General features: G+C 53.2%; 5 protein-coding genes across 5 annotated transcripts; 3 read left to right on the top strand and 2 right to left on the bottom strand.

The window, feature by feature from the left end:
* Positions 1-54: 54 nt before the first annotated feature.
* Positions 55-2020, top strand: LRP88_06758 (P-loop containing nucleoside triphosphate hydrolase protein; the record flags this gene model as incomplete). The annotated part of the gene is made up of 3 exons (XM_083243296.1): positions 55-208; positions 272-509; positions 562-2020. The coding sequence occupies 3 exons, from the start codon at positions 55-57 to the stop codon at positions 2018-2020; spliced, it is 1851 nt and encodes a 616-aa protein (XP_083100520.1).
* Positions 2021-2326: 306 nt separating this feature from the next.
* Positions 2327-3756, bottom strand: LRP88_06757 (glycoside hydrolase superfamily; the record flags this gene model as incomplete). Its single annotated transcript, XM_083243295.1, has 4 exons — positions 2327-2385; positions 2434-2857; positions 2905-3126; positions 3310-3756. The coding sequence occupies 4 exons, from the start codon at positions 3754-3756 to the stop codon at positions 2327-2329; spliced, it is 1152 nt and encodes a 383-aa protein (XP_083100519.1).
* Positions 3757-5205: 1449 nt separating this feature from the next.
* Positions 5206-7883, top strand: LRP88_06756 (cytochrome b561 domain-containing protein; the record flags this gene model as incomplete). Its single annotated transcript, XM_083243294.1, has 2 exons — positions 5206-5359; positions 5413-7883. 2 exons carry the CDS (start codon positions 5206-5208, stop codon positions 7881-7883), a joined length of 2625 nt encoding a protein of 874 aa, XP_083100518.1.
* Positions 7884-8533: 650 nt separating this feature from the next.
* LRP88_06755 (mannose-ethanolamine phosphotransferase GPI13) lies at positions 8534-11728 on the top strand (the record flags this gene model as incomplete). Its single annotated transcript, XM_083243293.1, has 1 exon — positions 8534-11728. One exon carries the CDS (start codon positions 8534-8536, stop codon positions 11726-11728), a length of 3195 nt encoding a protein of 1064 aa, XP_083100517.1.
* Positions 11729-11973: 245 nt separating this feature from the next.
* On the bottom strand, positions 11974-13045 carry LRP88_06754 (uncharacterized protein; the record flags this gene model as incomplete). Its single annotated transcript, XM_083243292.1, has 3 exons — positions 11974-12170; positions 12271-12374; positions 12426-13045. The coding sequence occupies 3 exons, from the start codon at positions 13043-13045 to the stop codon at positions 11974-11976; spliced, it is 921 nt and encodes a 306-aa protein (XP_083100516.1).
* Between the last annotated feature and the right edge of the window lie 591 nt (positions 13046-13636).

The raw sequence follows: 13636 nt of genomic DNA, 5'->3' as shown, positions 1-13636 counted from the left end.
TCTTCCCCCATGAGGGTTGATCAGTACTGTCTCATGGACAACATCGAGCCCACCATGGATCTTGAAGAGCGCCCAGTTGCAGAGAAGCATCTGTTTAACACGACAGTCAAGAACCTTACGTGGCGCGGTGTTACGGTGACGGTGAAGGATCGTGAGACGAAGGAGCCAAAGGCTATTGTCGATAATGTCGAGGGTGTCGTTGAAGCAGGTGAGTTGAGCTTGTGTGCACCCCGTCACTGACAACTGTATCTGACTTGCTTTACGAATTTAGGCGAGATCTGCGCCCTCATGGGCCCTTCAGGTTGCGGAAAGACGACACTTCTCAACGTCCTAGCCCGTCGGCCGACAAACGCCAGCGATGTCGAGGCTGAGGTTCTTGTCAACGGAAGTCGCCTATCGCGAGCAGCGTTTAGAGAAGTGTCATGCTTTGTTGAGCAGGAGGATGCTCTTATCGGATCCTTGACTGTGCGCGAGACGCTCGAGTTTTCCTCACGACTTGCTAGTACTAGGTATGTTGACCCATGACTGATATCATGAATACATCTCTGACGTGGTCAACAGCTCCCTTCCCAAGCGCGAACGTCTTATGCGCATCGACAGCCTCCTGGAATCCTTTGGTCTGGTCGGCCAGGCCAACACACTCATCGGCACGCCCATCCGCAAGGGAATCTCTGGCGGCCAGAAGCGCCGCGTCGGTGTTGCTAGCCAGCTCATAACCAGCCCAAAGCTGCTTTTCCTCGATGAGCCCACGAGTGGCCTCGACTCAGCTGCTAGCTGTGAGGTCGTCCGGTACCTGCGCGCCGTCGCCAGGCGCAACAACCTCGTCGTCGTGTGCTCCATCCATCAACCTTCAACTTCGACTTTTAACTTATTTGATAAGTTATTGCTTTTATCTGGAGGGAAGACGCATTACTTTGGTCCCGTGGCGGATGTTGCGACTTACTATGCAGAGGCTGGCGCTACACTGCCGCAATATGTTAACCCGGCGGAGCATCTGCTCGAGCTGGTTAACATTGACTTTGCGCAGGATAGGGAAGAGGCGGCACGCAAGCTGGATAAACTTCAGGTAGCTTGGCAGTCATCTCGACAAGCAAGTGAGCTGGGCAACGCCATCGCAGCGGCTGAGTCGGCCGGCGGGAACTTGAGCACCGAAGCAGTTGAGAAGAGGCCCAGTATGCCCAGTCTGACGCTCACTCTCCTTCACCGAAGCTTTGTCAAGAGCTATCGCGACGTGGTGGCTTATGGCATCCGTCTGGCCATGTATCTTGGTCTCGCCATCATGATGGGTACCGTGTGGGTGCGTCTCGACCCAGACCAGGGGTCTATCCAGCCTTTCATCAACGCCATCTTCTTCGGTTCCGCATTCATGAGCTTCATGGCAGTCGCATACGTCCCGGCATTCCTCGAGGACAGGCTGCAGTACGTCAAGGAGCACCACAACGGCCTGTACGGAGCGACGGAGCTGATCCTGTCCAACTTCTTCATCGGCATCCCGTATCTGTTCCTCATCTCGATACTCTTCTCCGTCATCTCTTACTGGCTGTCCAACTTTCAGCCCACGGCGACTGCCTTCTTTACATGGGTTATGTGGCTGTTCCTTGATCTTCTGGCGGCTGAGTCCCTCGTTGTGTTCATGACATCGCTGTTCCCTAGCTTCGTCATCTCACTGGCACTCGTGGCCTTTGCAAACGGCTTGTGGATGTCTGTCGGTGGATTCATGGTGCCTCCCACTATTCTCAACGTGTTTTACAAGTACGTGTTTCACTACTGGGACTACCAGAAGTATGTCTTTGAGGGCATGATGGTCAATGAATTCTCGGAGCGCGTATACAGCTGTGGTGATGGGTGTCGTTGCATGTACGACTCGCCTTTGGCGGATCAGTGCAAGATCGATGGACAGGCTGTGCTGGATCAGTATGGATATTCAACGGGACATATGGGAAGGGATGTTGGCATCATGATTTCCATCATTGCTGGATATCGCTTGGCGGCTTGGCTTGTTCTGATGTTGAGGAGGTAATTAATGTGGAGGCATCTTAGATAGAAAACTATGACTACCTATGAGAGTTAGAATGGTAATACCGAGTAATAAATGCATATTGGTTAGTCTTGTTTGTTCTCTCCCTTGGTGTCATAGTGGCTGTAAGCCAGCTTCATACAGCCTCAAGTTCTAATGTGCTGATTCTATAATTCAAAGTAAGATGCTTTATGTACAAGGAACGGTAAGCGAGGCAAATACATGAACGACAGACTGTGAAATAAACAGTGTACATGCTCCGCGGGAGCTGTTGTTGACTTGAGGCCAATCCAACCCGAAGGCAGGCGTCTAGCAGACGCTTGGGAGAGAGTGGAGATCCTTGGGAATAACGCCGGCCCTCGCAGCATCTGTAAATCGTTAGTATCAGAACCCTGTCAATAGTCACACCCACGCACCTCTATAAGACCAACGGTAGTCATCACCGAGGTTGGTCTTCCAAGTCCAAAACACCCAGCCAAGGGTATGCTGCTCGTAAGCATGGACCTGAGCAGCAAACCACTTGCTGTAAAAGTCCTTCTGGCTCTGAGGCTTCCAAGCATCCGTCTGCTCAACATCATCAGGCACGGCGATACTCCACTCGCCGACGATGGTGGGACCGTCGGTGTTGCGGTCGTCCTGGCACGACTTTTGGATATAGGCGCTCTGCGAGACTTCGACGCTCGTGTCCCACTTGAGGTAGCGGTGGTCGTCAAACGCCGTGAAGGACGTGTCGTCGAGGAACTCGGTGGGGTTGCCGCTGCCCCAGAGGGAGCCCATCATCTGGATGTGGAGGCGGTCGTTGGTGGCGACCTTGAGGTTGTCTTCGACCTTGCGGATGGCCTAACTATATGAGCATTTGACTTTTAAAAAAGGGGGTCTTTTGCTACCTTGTAGGCGTTGGGATAGTAGGTGTTTCGCAGAGAATCAACCGCCTTGTCCCAGTTCAGGGGCTCATTCACGATCTCCAGCATGCCGACGTTGCGGTATTCGTTCTTGGTATGGATAATGTCGGTGATCCACTCGAGCCACTCAACGGCACGTCCATAGTTGTAGTCGTTGTAGAATCCGACCGAGGGAGCATACTGGCCGGTGAATGGTTGGTTGGGCTCCTGGGCCCCAGGGGCACCGTGAAGACTATTCGGTGTTAGAAATGTTGATGATTTGGGCAAATTACCTACTCAAGGATGATGTAGAAGCCTCGGTCACTGGCCCAGCCGCAGAGCTGGGTCAAGTAGTCAAGCCCTCCCTTGAATATGTTAGTGACATTCTGGCTGCCTTTCTGATAGCCATACCTTGGGGAAATGTTCCGACGCATCCACAAGATCTTCCTTCAGCCAGTATCCCAGAGGAACGCGGATCGTGTTCAAACCGTAGCTGGCCATCTCATCAAGGTCCTCCTGGGTAATGAAGCGCTTCCAGTGCTCCTGGAAAGCCTTATCCGCACTTTCTTGGCCCTTGTTCATGACACAGTCAAACTCAGACTTCTCCCCCTCACATCCAGTGTTGGCCCACTCTTGACTGTCGATCCAGGGCTCGTAGACGAAGAGAGAACCAAGGTTCACACCTCGGATCTTGTTGCTGCTGGGAAGCCATCTCTTGTTCGGGCCTGGCTGCAGAGGATAAGTGAATAGGGTGACGTCACGCTTGTTGATGCCGGTATGAGAGTTGTCGGAAGGGAGCCAGGCGTGGGCGGATGAAGCCAAAGCCGCGAGGGCAGTCAACAAGGAAGAAGTCAACATTTCGAATGAACAAAGTGACCAGCACCGTAAAGGCAGTCACAATAGTAGTAAGAGAGAGTAAAGAAAGAAAGGTAGTTCAAAGTGAAAGTCAATGGCTAACTTGGAGATGAACGGAAGGACCGAAGTAGTTATAAGCCACCATCTTGGGTGGAAACGAAACTCATAACATGAAGGGACTGCTAGTTCATGCTCCCGAGAAGGATTCACATGCAGTACAACGTATGAAGGCAAAGGATGCAACCCTGACCTTGAAGCTGAGGATTCGCGGACCGATTGATCTGTTCAGGGAATCTTCAGCCCTGGAGCAGCGCAAAGATGCATCTCATCCCACAATCCTGGTTCTCATGTTTCAATCGACAGTGGGGCCGCCCTCAGGGGGCTCACTGAGCTGCAGTCAAACGTTTCATGGTATAGTTGCCTTAATTAAAGACGATGAAATGCTTTATATCATTGTGAGAGACGCATAAAGTCGGGTACTGCTGCGGAGAGATCTATCGATGGAAAGGGGCTGAAGACGCTGATCGAGGATCGACCGATCATCAACCAGGTTGCATTGAGACGAAAAATTGTTTCTACATCCTTGAACAAGCCAAGGCCCTAGTGTTTTCATTGTTAGAGGTAAGTTGACTTCTAAGCGCTAGCATCGTCTGAACATCGTGAGAGCGTGGCCGCTTCAGGCAGGAGGATGGAAACGGATGATTCGGACCACGGCTGAAACAATGGAGTAGCACAAGGGTCGGCCGCCAATTCTATGGATTGCCGACAAGAGTTTCCAACTTGGGAGAGGGTTCTAAAAGAGTGTGCACGTGCCGGCAGAATTGTAGGCAGTTAATTGTGCTGATAATTTGTGCAACTTGACATCATGACAAGGTTGTCCATCATGAATCATGATGGTGAAAAAGGATGCACGTGTTTAATCACGTGAGAGGTTTCCCAGCCACAGCTCCACCTCAACAAAAAGAATACGAACGCCTCAGCCACAACTCCAGGATTCGCCCCACAAAACAAAGATAGCAGCCAAGCAGCCACATGCGCTGTCGTTTCCCCACCAACGAGTCCTAGCAACCGAGTCGGGTCAGAACTTGAAGAGCTGCCTCCGAGGACCTCGCTCTTAGTTTACGCCGTGACGTGTGCTTGGCTTTTTCAAGCTTCCTTTTCCTCGCACAAACTTACTCCCAAAATTGATTGCGATAATCAATAACCCCTTATCTTGGACGACGACGACTACACCACGCTCGACCAACATGTGTCCGCCAGGTTCTCTGGCCTAAGACACTCGTCACCGCTTTCCAACCTACGAAACGGCCCTACGATATCGTTGACGACAGCCACAGCATTCCTATCTTGAAACCACATCCGCTTCTCCAAATCGATCTTTGCTTGTCTGCCATCGAGAGACACTATACCCGTCCTGACTGAAACACCCCGTTCCATCTCGTCGTCGCCATCATGGCGCCGGCAACAGATGAACTCTCTGCACCTGGTGCAGTGAGTTATGATTCGGAGACCATGGTTGTAGGGGATGGAACATGGGACTTTGACAAGAATACCTTTCTACTGCCCAATCTTCAGGGCCTCAATTACGAAACGATGCGATACAATGGTATTTCGTCCTGCATCGCCCATATTGGAGACAAGACTAACAAGTCGTCATAGGCATGGGAAACAGATTTTCCACGGTTAAACAATACCACAGCCTCGTTCTAGCCCACGCCATCATGGCCGTGATAATATTCCTCTTCCTCATCCCCTTCTCCGTCATGACGGCAAGATTCTACGCCAACCGTCCCGGCTGGGCCGTCAAATACCATGCCCAGGTCAACATCTTTGCCGGATTGATGTTGATAGCCGTCTTCGTTCTCGGATATTTCGCCGTGGGACCCGAGAGAAGCCTCACGAACCCTCATCATGGAATTGGTGTCGCCATATTTACCCTCTTCCTCCTCCAACTTTTTGGAGGACGTCTAGTACTCAGGATCACCAAGTCCCGATCGCTCCGCATCATGCTCCACCAATGGTTCGGCAGGGTGATTGCCCTTTTGGGTATTGCCCAGGTCCCACTGGGTCTCACCCTGTACGGCTCACCTCTATACTGTTTCATTCTCTACGCCGTCTGGATGTTCTTCCTCCTCATCTTTTACTTTATCCTGAGTTGGAGGTCGGCGGATCGGCGAGAGTATTACATGAGCGGAGCGCGGTCCGAGGTGCCCCCCTCTGAGGATACACGCACACGAATCACCGAGTCTGAGTATTTCTCCGACTATAGGACTGATCATACTGGTCAGACTGGTCACACTAGCAAGGCTAAATGGTTGGGCCCTCTTGCCGCAGGAGCGGGACTTGCGGCTCTGGCTCGAGGACGAAACAAGAACAAGGACGGAGACGACCGCAGCCGAATTCGCAGTCGATCTCCTTCCCTCGACCGAAGCCGTGGACCTGAAGTCCTCCCGTCCCGGACTGGCTCGGCTAGCTATCTTACCGGCATGACAGGGGAAAAGTACTCGGAGGCTCCAACCAGAAAGGCAGAGGGAGGCGGTGGATTCGCAAAGTTCTTGGCCATCTTGGGCCTCGGAAAACTCTTGGCCAAGAAGGATCGAGCCCGAGACGAAGACTATTCTGAGTATACGGCTGTATCAACCGAAACACCACGGCGACATCGTTCAAGCCGGAGTGCTCCTACGATGACGGATTATACAAGGACTGAGTTTACGAGAACCGATCTTAGCAGGACCGATTTCACCAGCACAGTCACACCGGAACACAGGAGGGAACCAGACATCACCAAAACTTCGCTTATCCCACCCTCTGGAAGCCGTCGTCCACCGCCCGTCATGTCCCAACTTAGGAGCGCGGCTGACGGAACCGAATCCATGATGAGCTCTCCCCCTCCGTCAGTAACGCCACGAGCAGCACGTCGCCCACCACCTTCTCGGCGTAGCGTCTTCGAAGAATCGGATTACTCATCTTATGTGAGCCCGTCTCGGCGGCCACAACCTGAGAAACCAAGTGGTGGATTTGCTAAGGGACTATTTGGTGGATTCGGTATGGGCTGGTTTGCCAAGAAGATGGCAGACAGGAGGAACGCAAAGGAGGAAGAACGCCTGAGGGACGAAGAGGACTTGAGATCCGGCACCTCGCTATCTAGGTTTACTGGAGACGGACACCCCTCTCCCACGAGGAGGGCATCTCGCCGCCCTGTTCAAAGGCGACAGACAGGCTATCCTGCTGCAGAGACGGTATTGTCAACCGAGATGTCCGAGTCGACCATTGAACCCCGGCCTCCTCGTGGCAATTACATCCCCCCTACGGAAATGAGCACGCTACCACCCGAAACCCTTCCAGCGGCAAGTGGCCAGGGAGCATCTCGGTCGAGACAAGACATCGAGCCTGCCTCCATGCCATCGATGCCGCCGGATCCTCAGGGTATTCTTGCACCTGCTCTGGCACCTACTGAGACTACTGGTTCAGGAATATCTCCAGGTTCTCGACCTCATAGATCTCGCCAGAGCAGACCAGGTGAACGAAGCACGATCAGATTGACAGGCGACGACGGAGAACCTCAAGAGCGTTATGCGTCACCAGCCAGTCTCAGTGTCAAGCTCAAGGTCCACGACGACAAGGAAAGGAACGTGACTCTTCGACGACTCACAGAGGAAGAAGCGAAACGCGCTCGCGGCCGCAGAGACTCTGAGAGCAGTATCTCTGGACTGGAATCTCCTACTCATGGACGGCGACGATACAGACGAGACTCGAGTCAACGGCGGGCCGAGATGGGAGCGGAAGAGGCTCCTCTATCTCCCCCTAACCCGGCCTTTGCCAAGCAACGACGACCCAAGGACTCGGCCTACTACTCTGGACAGCCGGCGCAAGCTGGGCCGTCTGGAATGACACCGTTTGGAGGCCAGACAGTCTCGAGCTTGGGAAGTATGGGAGGTCCGGAGAGCCACGGCACATGGAGTGGTCTATCTCCATCTCCTCCTATAGCATCTGGACCAACTGTACCTCCCGGGCCACCAACTGACGCTGGATCTGCAGCGGACAATCGACGTCGACGACGACAAGAAAGGAGACGAGCCAGCGGAGCTGGTGACATCCCTCCAACCACCAATGTTGACATGTATGACTAGAGAATGATGCTTTGCAGCTCAATCTCGAAAATCAGGGGGCGACAAGTTTGAAAAAGGTAGTGCATCTTGGGGTAGGTTCCAAGCATTTGAACGGCGTTCTGGGTGGAATTTCAGGGATGGAATCATGCCACGTCGACTTTCATGTTTTGTGTTTGCAGATAGATATGAACGACCATACTCTGACGTCTCAAAGAGTGAGAGGGCAATTTGGCTTGAGAAGGACAGCTGTTGGTTGGGATTGTGTTTTTGTACTAGAGCAATACGTATTCATGTACAGACTGATGATAATGAAATCCTATTTTCTCTTCCCTACAACAATCATTGAGTGCGTGTTCCCTTTGGTGAATGATCATTTGATTGCCAAGAGGCCATCGAGGTGCGCAGTAATAGACTGACATCATTGGGTCCCTTGCTTGGAGCTCCCCTGGAGACCGAGGCTAGAGACTCCACTGAAACGATCCATGGAAGCTCCACCACAAAAGTCTCTCAGGGCATTTACTTGCATGTCCCTCACAGTCGGGGCCACGTCCAACACCTTCTTCTCTCAACCTCCACTCCAACCTGCGCCGCGTGGGCAACCCAATGGCCCCTACGACGGTTTCGATTCGATTGCCATTGCGACCCTGATCCCGAAGAAAGAGACGTCCAAGATGCCCCCGAAGAGCCCTAAACCAAAGGCTAAGGCCAAGCAGCAACCCCAATCCGAGCACCAAAAGATCGCCGAACAATGGGCCAAAGCTGAACGTGCCCGCGAAGCACAGCGCGCAGCCGCTGCCACCCAGGGTCTTCCTCCCGCCGACGAGAATGTCGAGGCTCTCGAGCGACGACGCGCAGCTCTGGATAAGAGGCGATCCAAGACGTACGAGAAGCGTTGGCGATGGGCTGTAGCCTTTTGGGTCTGGGTGCTCGCCGTCCACGCCCTGGGCATCTGGCTCTTTACCAGCGGCTTCCTCCTTACCCGGATGGTGCTGGAGGAAAAGTCAAACTGCACGCTGCCCCCAATTGAAAACACCAAGGGATACTTGAACGTCGACCGCGGCTGCTGGCACCCCAAGTCTTTCGATCGAGCTGTTGTCATCCTGGTTGACGCGCTTCGCTACGACTTTACGGTTCCCGAGGATCCGGAGCAGGCCCACCACTTCCACAATGCCTTCCCCTATCTCTACGAGACCGCATCCAAGTCGCCTCATAATGCCTTCCTTCGCCCCTTCATCGCCGATCCTCCCACGACGACGCTGCAGAGGCTCAAGGGTCTCACCACCGGAACCCTGCCGACCTTCCTTGACGCGGGTAGCAACTTTGCGGGAACGGCCATCGAGGAGGATAACCTGTTGATGCAGCTGAGGGATGCTGGCAAGAAGATTGCTCATCTTGGTGATGATACGTGGTGGTCTCTCTTCCCTGGGTACTTTGAGCCCAACATCAGCAAGGCATACGACAGCTTCAACGTCTGGGACCTTCACACTGTTGACAATGGTGTCATTGACAACATCTTCCCTTTGTTGGACTCGAAGCGCAAGGGTGATTGGGATCTGCTTATTGGACACTGCTTGGGTGTTGATCATGCCGGTCATCGATATGGACCCGACCATCCCGCCATGGGTGCCAAGCTTCGACAGATGGACGAGTTTGTCCGCAAGGTCGTTGAGACCCTAGACGACAAGACTCTCCTTGTCGTTATGGGAGATCACGGCATGGACAGCAAGGGCGATCACGGTGGTGAGAGTGATGACGAAGTGGAGGCTGCGCTGTGGATGTACTCGAAGAAGCCCTTCTTCGGTAGAACTTCACCCGAGTACGCCACACCTCCAGCCAACGCCAAGATTCGACCCGTGAACCAGATTGATCTCGTGCCGACTCTTGCTCTGCTTCTGGGAATCCCTATTCCTTACAACAACCTGGGGGGTCCCATCGAGGAGGCTTTTGCTGGTGTCAAGGGTAACGACTGGCGCAACCTTGCCGCCGTGTCGCGTGTCGCCTCGGCTGGTATTGAGAGATACCAAGAATCTTACCACAAGGCCCAGGGTATCTCACAGAGCAACGAGGCTGGTTCGCCCGCCGCTCTCTGGTCTTCTGCTCTCGAAATCGTCAAGAATGACCGCGACATCTATACCGCCTTCTCCAAGTTCCAGGAGGGAACTCTGCTAGTTTGCAAGGATCTCTGGGCTCGCTTCGATGTCCCTCGCATGATCATGGGCATTGTTGTCTTTGGTGTCGGTGTTGTCCTGCTTCTTATGTACTCGTCTCGAGATGAGGCAGATGATTATGTGGTCCTGAACGATGCTGAGCTTGATTACGCCGAGAAGAAGCTGGAGCTTCTGGCCTTCAAGGAGAACGAGGAGGACCAAGCCGATGTCTTTCACAAGAACATTCTCAAGGGTCTCTGGGATCCCAAGATTCTCTTCACTGTTTCTGTTCTCACTGGAGTTGGCCTGTATCGTCAGCAGCCAAGGGATGGCCTTGCTGCTCTGGTGGCAGTGTTATTCATGGCTGGCGTTGGTTCATCTCTCCACGAAGTGGGCAAGACTATCCTGAACGTTCTTCCGACGTCCTTCTGGGGCTGGATGGCTGTTGTTTTTACCGTCAGCCAGTCGATCGGGTTCGCGTCCAACTCTTACACCATCTGGGAAGATTCCATCCTTCTCTTCTTCATCACCACGTTCGGTGTGGCCAGCGCTGTTGCTGGGCTCCGAATCGAGTCTCGTCGCGACAAGACCCTGGCGGTCTACCACTCAGTCGCTTTCATTGTTCTTGGTCGTCTTGCGTCATACTCCAAGCTCTGCCGCGAGGAGCAGATGCCGTACTGTACCTCGACATACTATGCCTCGTCAACTTCGTCCACTTCTGCGACGTGGCAGCTCATCATTCCTTTTGTTGTCTTTATTGCCCTCCCGGCTATCATCAAGTCGTTCCTCGTCTCAAGCAGATCCTACGAGGGTCTTGCACCCACCTGGATTGGCTATGTCCTTCGCGGGGGTCTTTTCCTTGCTGCTGCCCACTGGGTTCTCGACGCCGCAGACAACGGAGGCTGGCTTGAAGGAAGACTCCCCGAGGGAACGCCCAAGACAATTGGAGTCTATGTGGCTCAGACGGTGCTCGCCCTGGCCTTTGTTGCTGGAAGCACCGCTTTTGTCTGGGCGCCTCCTTGCGTGTCTATCTTGTCGTCAGCCGGAGCTAATGGCCGGCCTCTCGTGAGCATTCTTGGATATGGCAACGCCATTGGCGCCCGCTATCTGTTGCTCCCTCTCAACTTTCTCTTGGGCTGCTTCCTCCTCACCAAGCCAATGGGTGGCGGAGCCCTCGCCCTGATGTTCTGGCAGATCCTCACGCTGGCCGAGTTGCTGGACCTCAACGAACTCAAGACGAACCCGATCGGACCCGTCATGCTCGCCGTTCTTGGAAACTTTTATTTCTTCAAGACAGGTCACCAGGCGGTTCTTTCCAGCATCCAGTGGGACAGTGCCTTTATTCCGCTCTTTTCTGTCCGTTACCCTTGGACTCCCATTGTCCTGGCTCTCAACACCTTTGGCGCCCAGATCCTGGCTGTGGCGTCGGTACCTCTTCTCGCTCTTTGGAAAGTTGGCCCTAAGCAGAGGGGAGTGCTAGAGACGGCGACTCGCGGGCTGGGTGTGTTTATCGCTTACTTTGCCGTTGAAGCCCTTGCTACTATGAGCTGGGCCGGCTGGTTGCGCCGCCACCTGATGCTCTACCGCGTGTTCAACCCTCGATTCATCTTTGCAGGCGTGACGCTCTTGGTGCTTGATCTGGTGGCCATTTTGGTCACGTTGACAGGCCTGCGCAGCAACACGCTTGCGCTGAGCGAGGTGTTTGGATGGGCCGAGTAGATGTTTTTTTTTACTCTGTAAAATAACTAATGGCGTACATCTTGTTGCTTTTCAGCGACAGTGTATCTTGTGTGATACTATGCGAAAAAGGAAAATTGATGGATGGATGCTGGATAATAGAAGGGGTGACAAAGGGGCGTTCTGTCTACCTTGGGTCATGCCAGTGTTGGACTGGTCAATTGTAGCCTGTCGGCATTTTTCTAGAATACAAATCGAGTCTTTTCATGTTTGAAATATGCTCTCTATCATGATGCGTCTGTATTTACGGGAGCAACATGGGCATTGCCCTTGACTGCCATGCCTCCTTCGGGTCCCTCAATCCAAACATCCCAACGTTCCTCGGTGGCGTCCTCTCGTGAGACTTTGCGGAGATGAATCGTCATTTGCTCGTCGACATAGAGAGGTGCGTAGTTTCTGTACGAAAACTTGCTGACTGACAAGGCTGGGCCGATGTGGTCGTTTAGCACGCGGAGCATCAGCGCCAGGGTAAGAGGCCCGTGAACAAGAAGCGCTCTGTGACCGTCGACTTCTTGCGCGTAGACGGGGTCGATATGGATTGAGTGCGCGTTGAAGGAGAGCGCTGAGAAGTGGAAGAGGTGAGTTGCCGTGGGAGTGAGGGATATAGAGTGAGATGAAGGATGAGGGTCTGGATACATCAGTACTATTTAACTTGTATCGTTGGTGTAGGAACTTACACTTGATGAGGCGAGGTGGCGATGATGTCGAAGTCTCCTCCTCTCTCATAAACACCAACGTCCTCCTCTCCTCAATCTCCCACTCTTTTCTCTCCTCAACTTCATCATGACCAATCCCATACCTCCTCCAAACATCCACAAACACTTTCTCCTCACCCTCCCTACCCCTCAAGCTCACATCCTCCACCTTTTCCCTACACACGACATCCCTCCCATCAAGCGCCATCTTCTTCCATCCCTTCCCATAAGTAACCTCTCCGCCCGCCCAGACACGTCTCGTAAACGGCGGTCCAGGCGAGTGATCCGGATCCGCGCCGTCGGGGATGAGCTTTGATGGGGGGAGTTGGATGGGGAAGTAGACGAGGTGGTGGCCCTGCGGAAGAGGGATAGGCGGGGAAGATATCTTTGGAGTGGATGAGGTTGGCGTTTGTGGGGAGATGAGGTCTGTGAGGGTTGTTGTGAGGAGGTGTGAGGGCATCGGGGTGAGGTAGTCTGGTATTATCTTTGGAGGATGCGCTTTGATGGCTTCCACGGCTGAGGGGAGGGTTTTTGGTGGTGAGCTGTATGTCCTGCACCCGAGGCGGCGGCTGACAACAGGGACGCTTCTTAGTGGGATCCTCATGTTGGCTGGGTATTGTTTGTATGCCCTCAGCTCTGTATTGCTGTTGCCAGACGGGTTGATGTCTGGTGGTTGGTTAATGATCAATTCCTTACGCCGAGTGAGAGCTGAGCTGAATGTTTCACCCGAAAAGGTTACTGCCGCTGATAGCCGACTTTCAACTGAACTGACAATTCTGAGCTGTTGAGTCAAGGTTGTACAATAAAGTTACAATAATTCACGTCGAGTTGATAATAGGTTTTTCAAGGTGAAGAAACGACGCCACAGTTCGAGGTATTGGAGCTGATGCTGAGGTGTCATGATCAGCCATGGAGCCCTGACTTCAACCCCATGACAACTTCACCCTACACACTCAACCCAAGACACAAGCACCGTCAAAACTTTTCAATTCATCATTGTGCCGTGGCACTCTATCAGCTCTGCTGTCTCATATCCCCCCTCAACGCTGCCGTTATCACGTCTATCGTCGTAAAGAAACATGAAACTTCCCAATCACATCTGGACCAGCCCTGACCGAGTCAATCGGCCAAGGGGGCGCAATCTGGGACATTTATATGGATAGATCTAATTCCCAATTTCCGTCACCAAGTGACA

This window comes from Fusarium phalaenopsidis, assembly GCF_050370095.1.
Source record: "Fusarium phalaenopsidis strain FUZ10S chromosome Unknown contig_32298, whole genome shotgun sequence".
In the NCBI taxonomy this organism is placed as follows: domain Eukaryota; kingdom Fungi; phylum Ascomycota; class Sordariomycetes; order Hypocreales; family Nectriaceae; genus Fusarium; species Fusarium phalaenopsidis.
The sequence above is the reverse complement of the archived record's forward strand: the minus strand, read 5'-3'. Positions and strand labels throughout refer to the sequence as shown.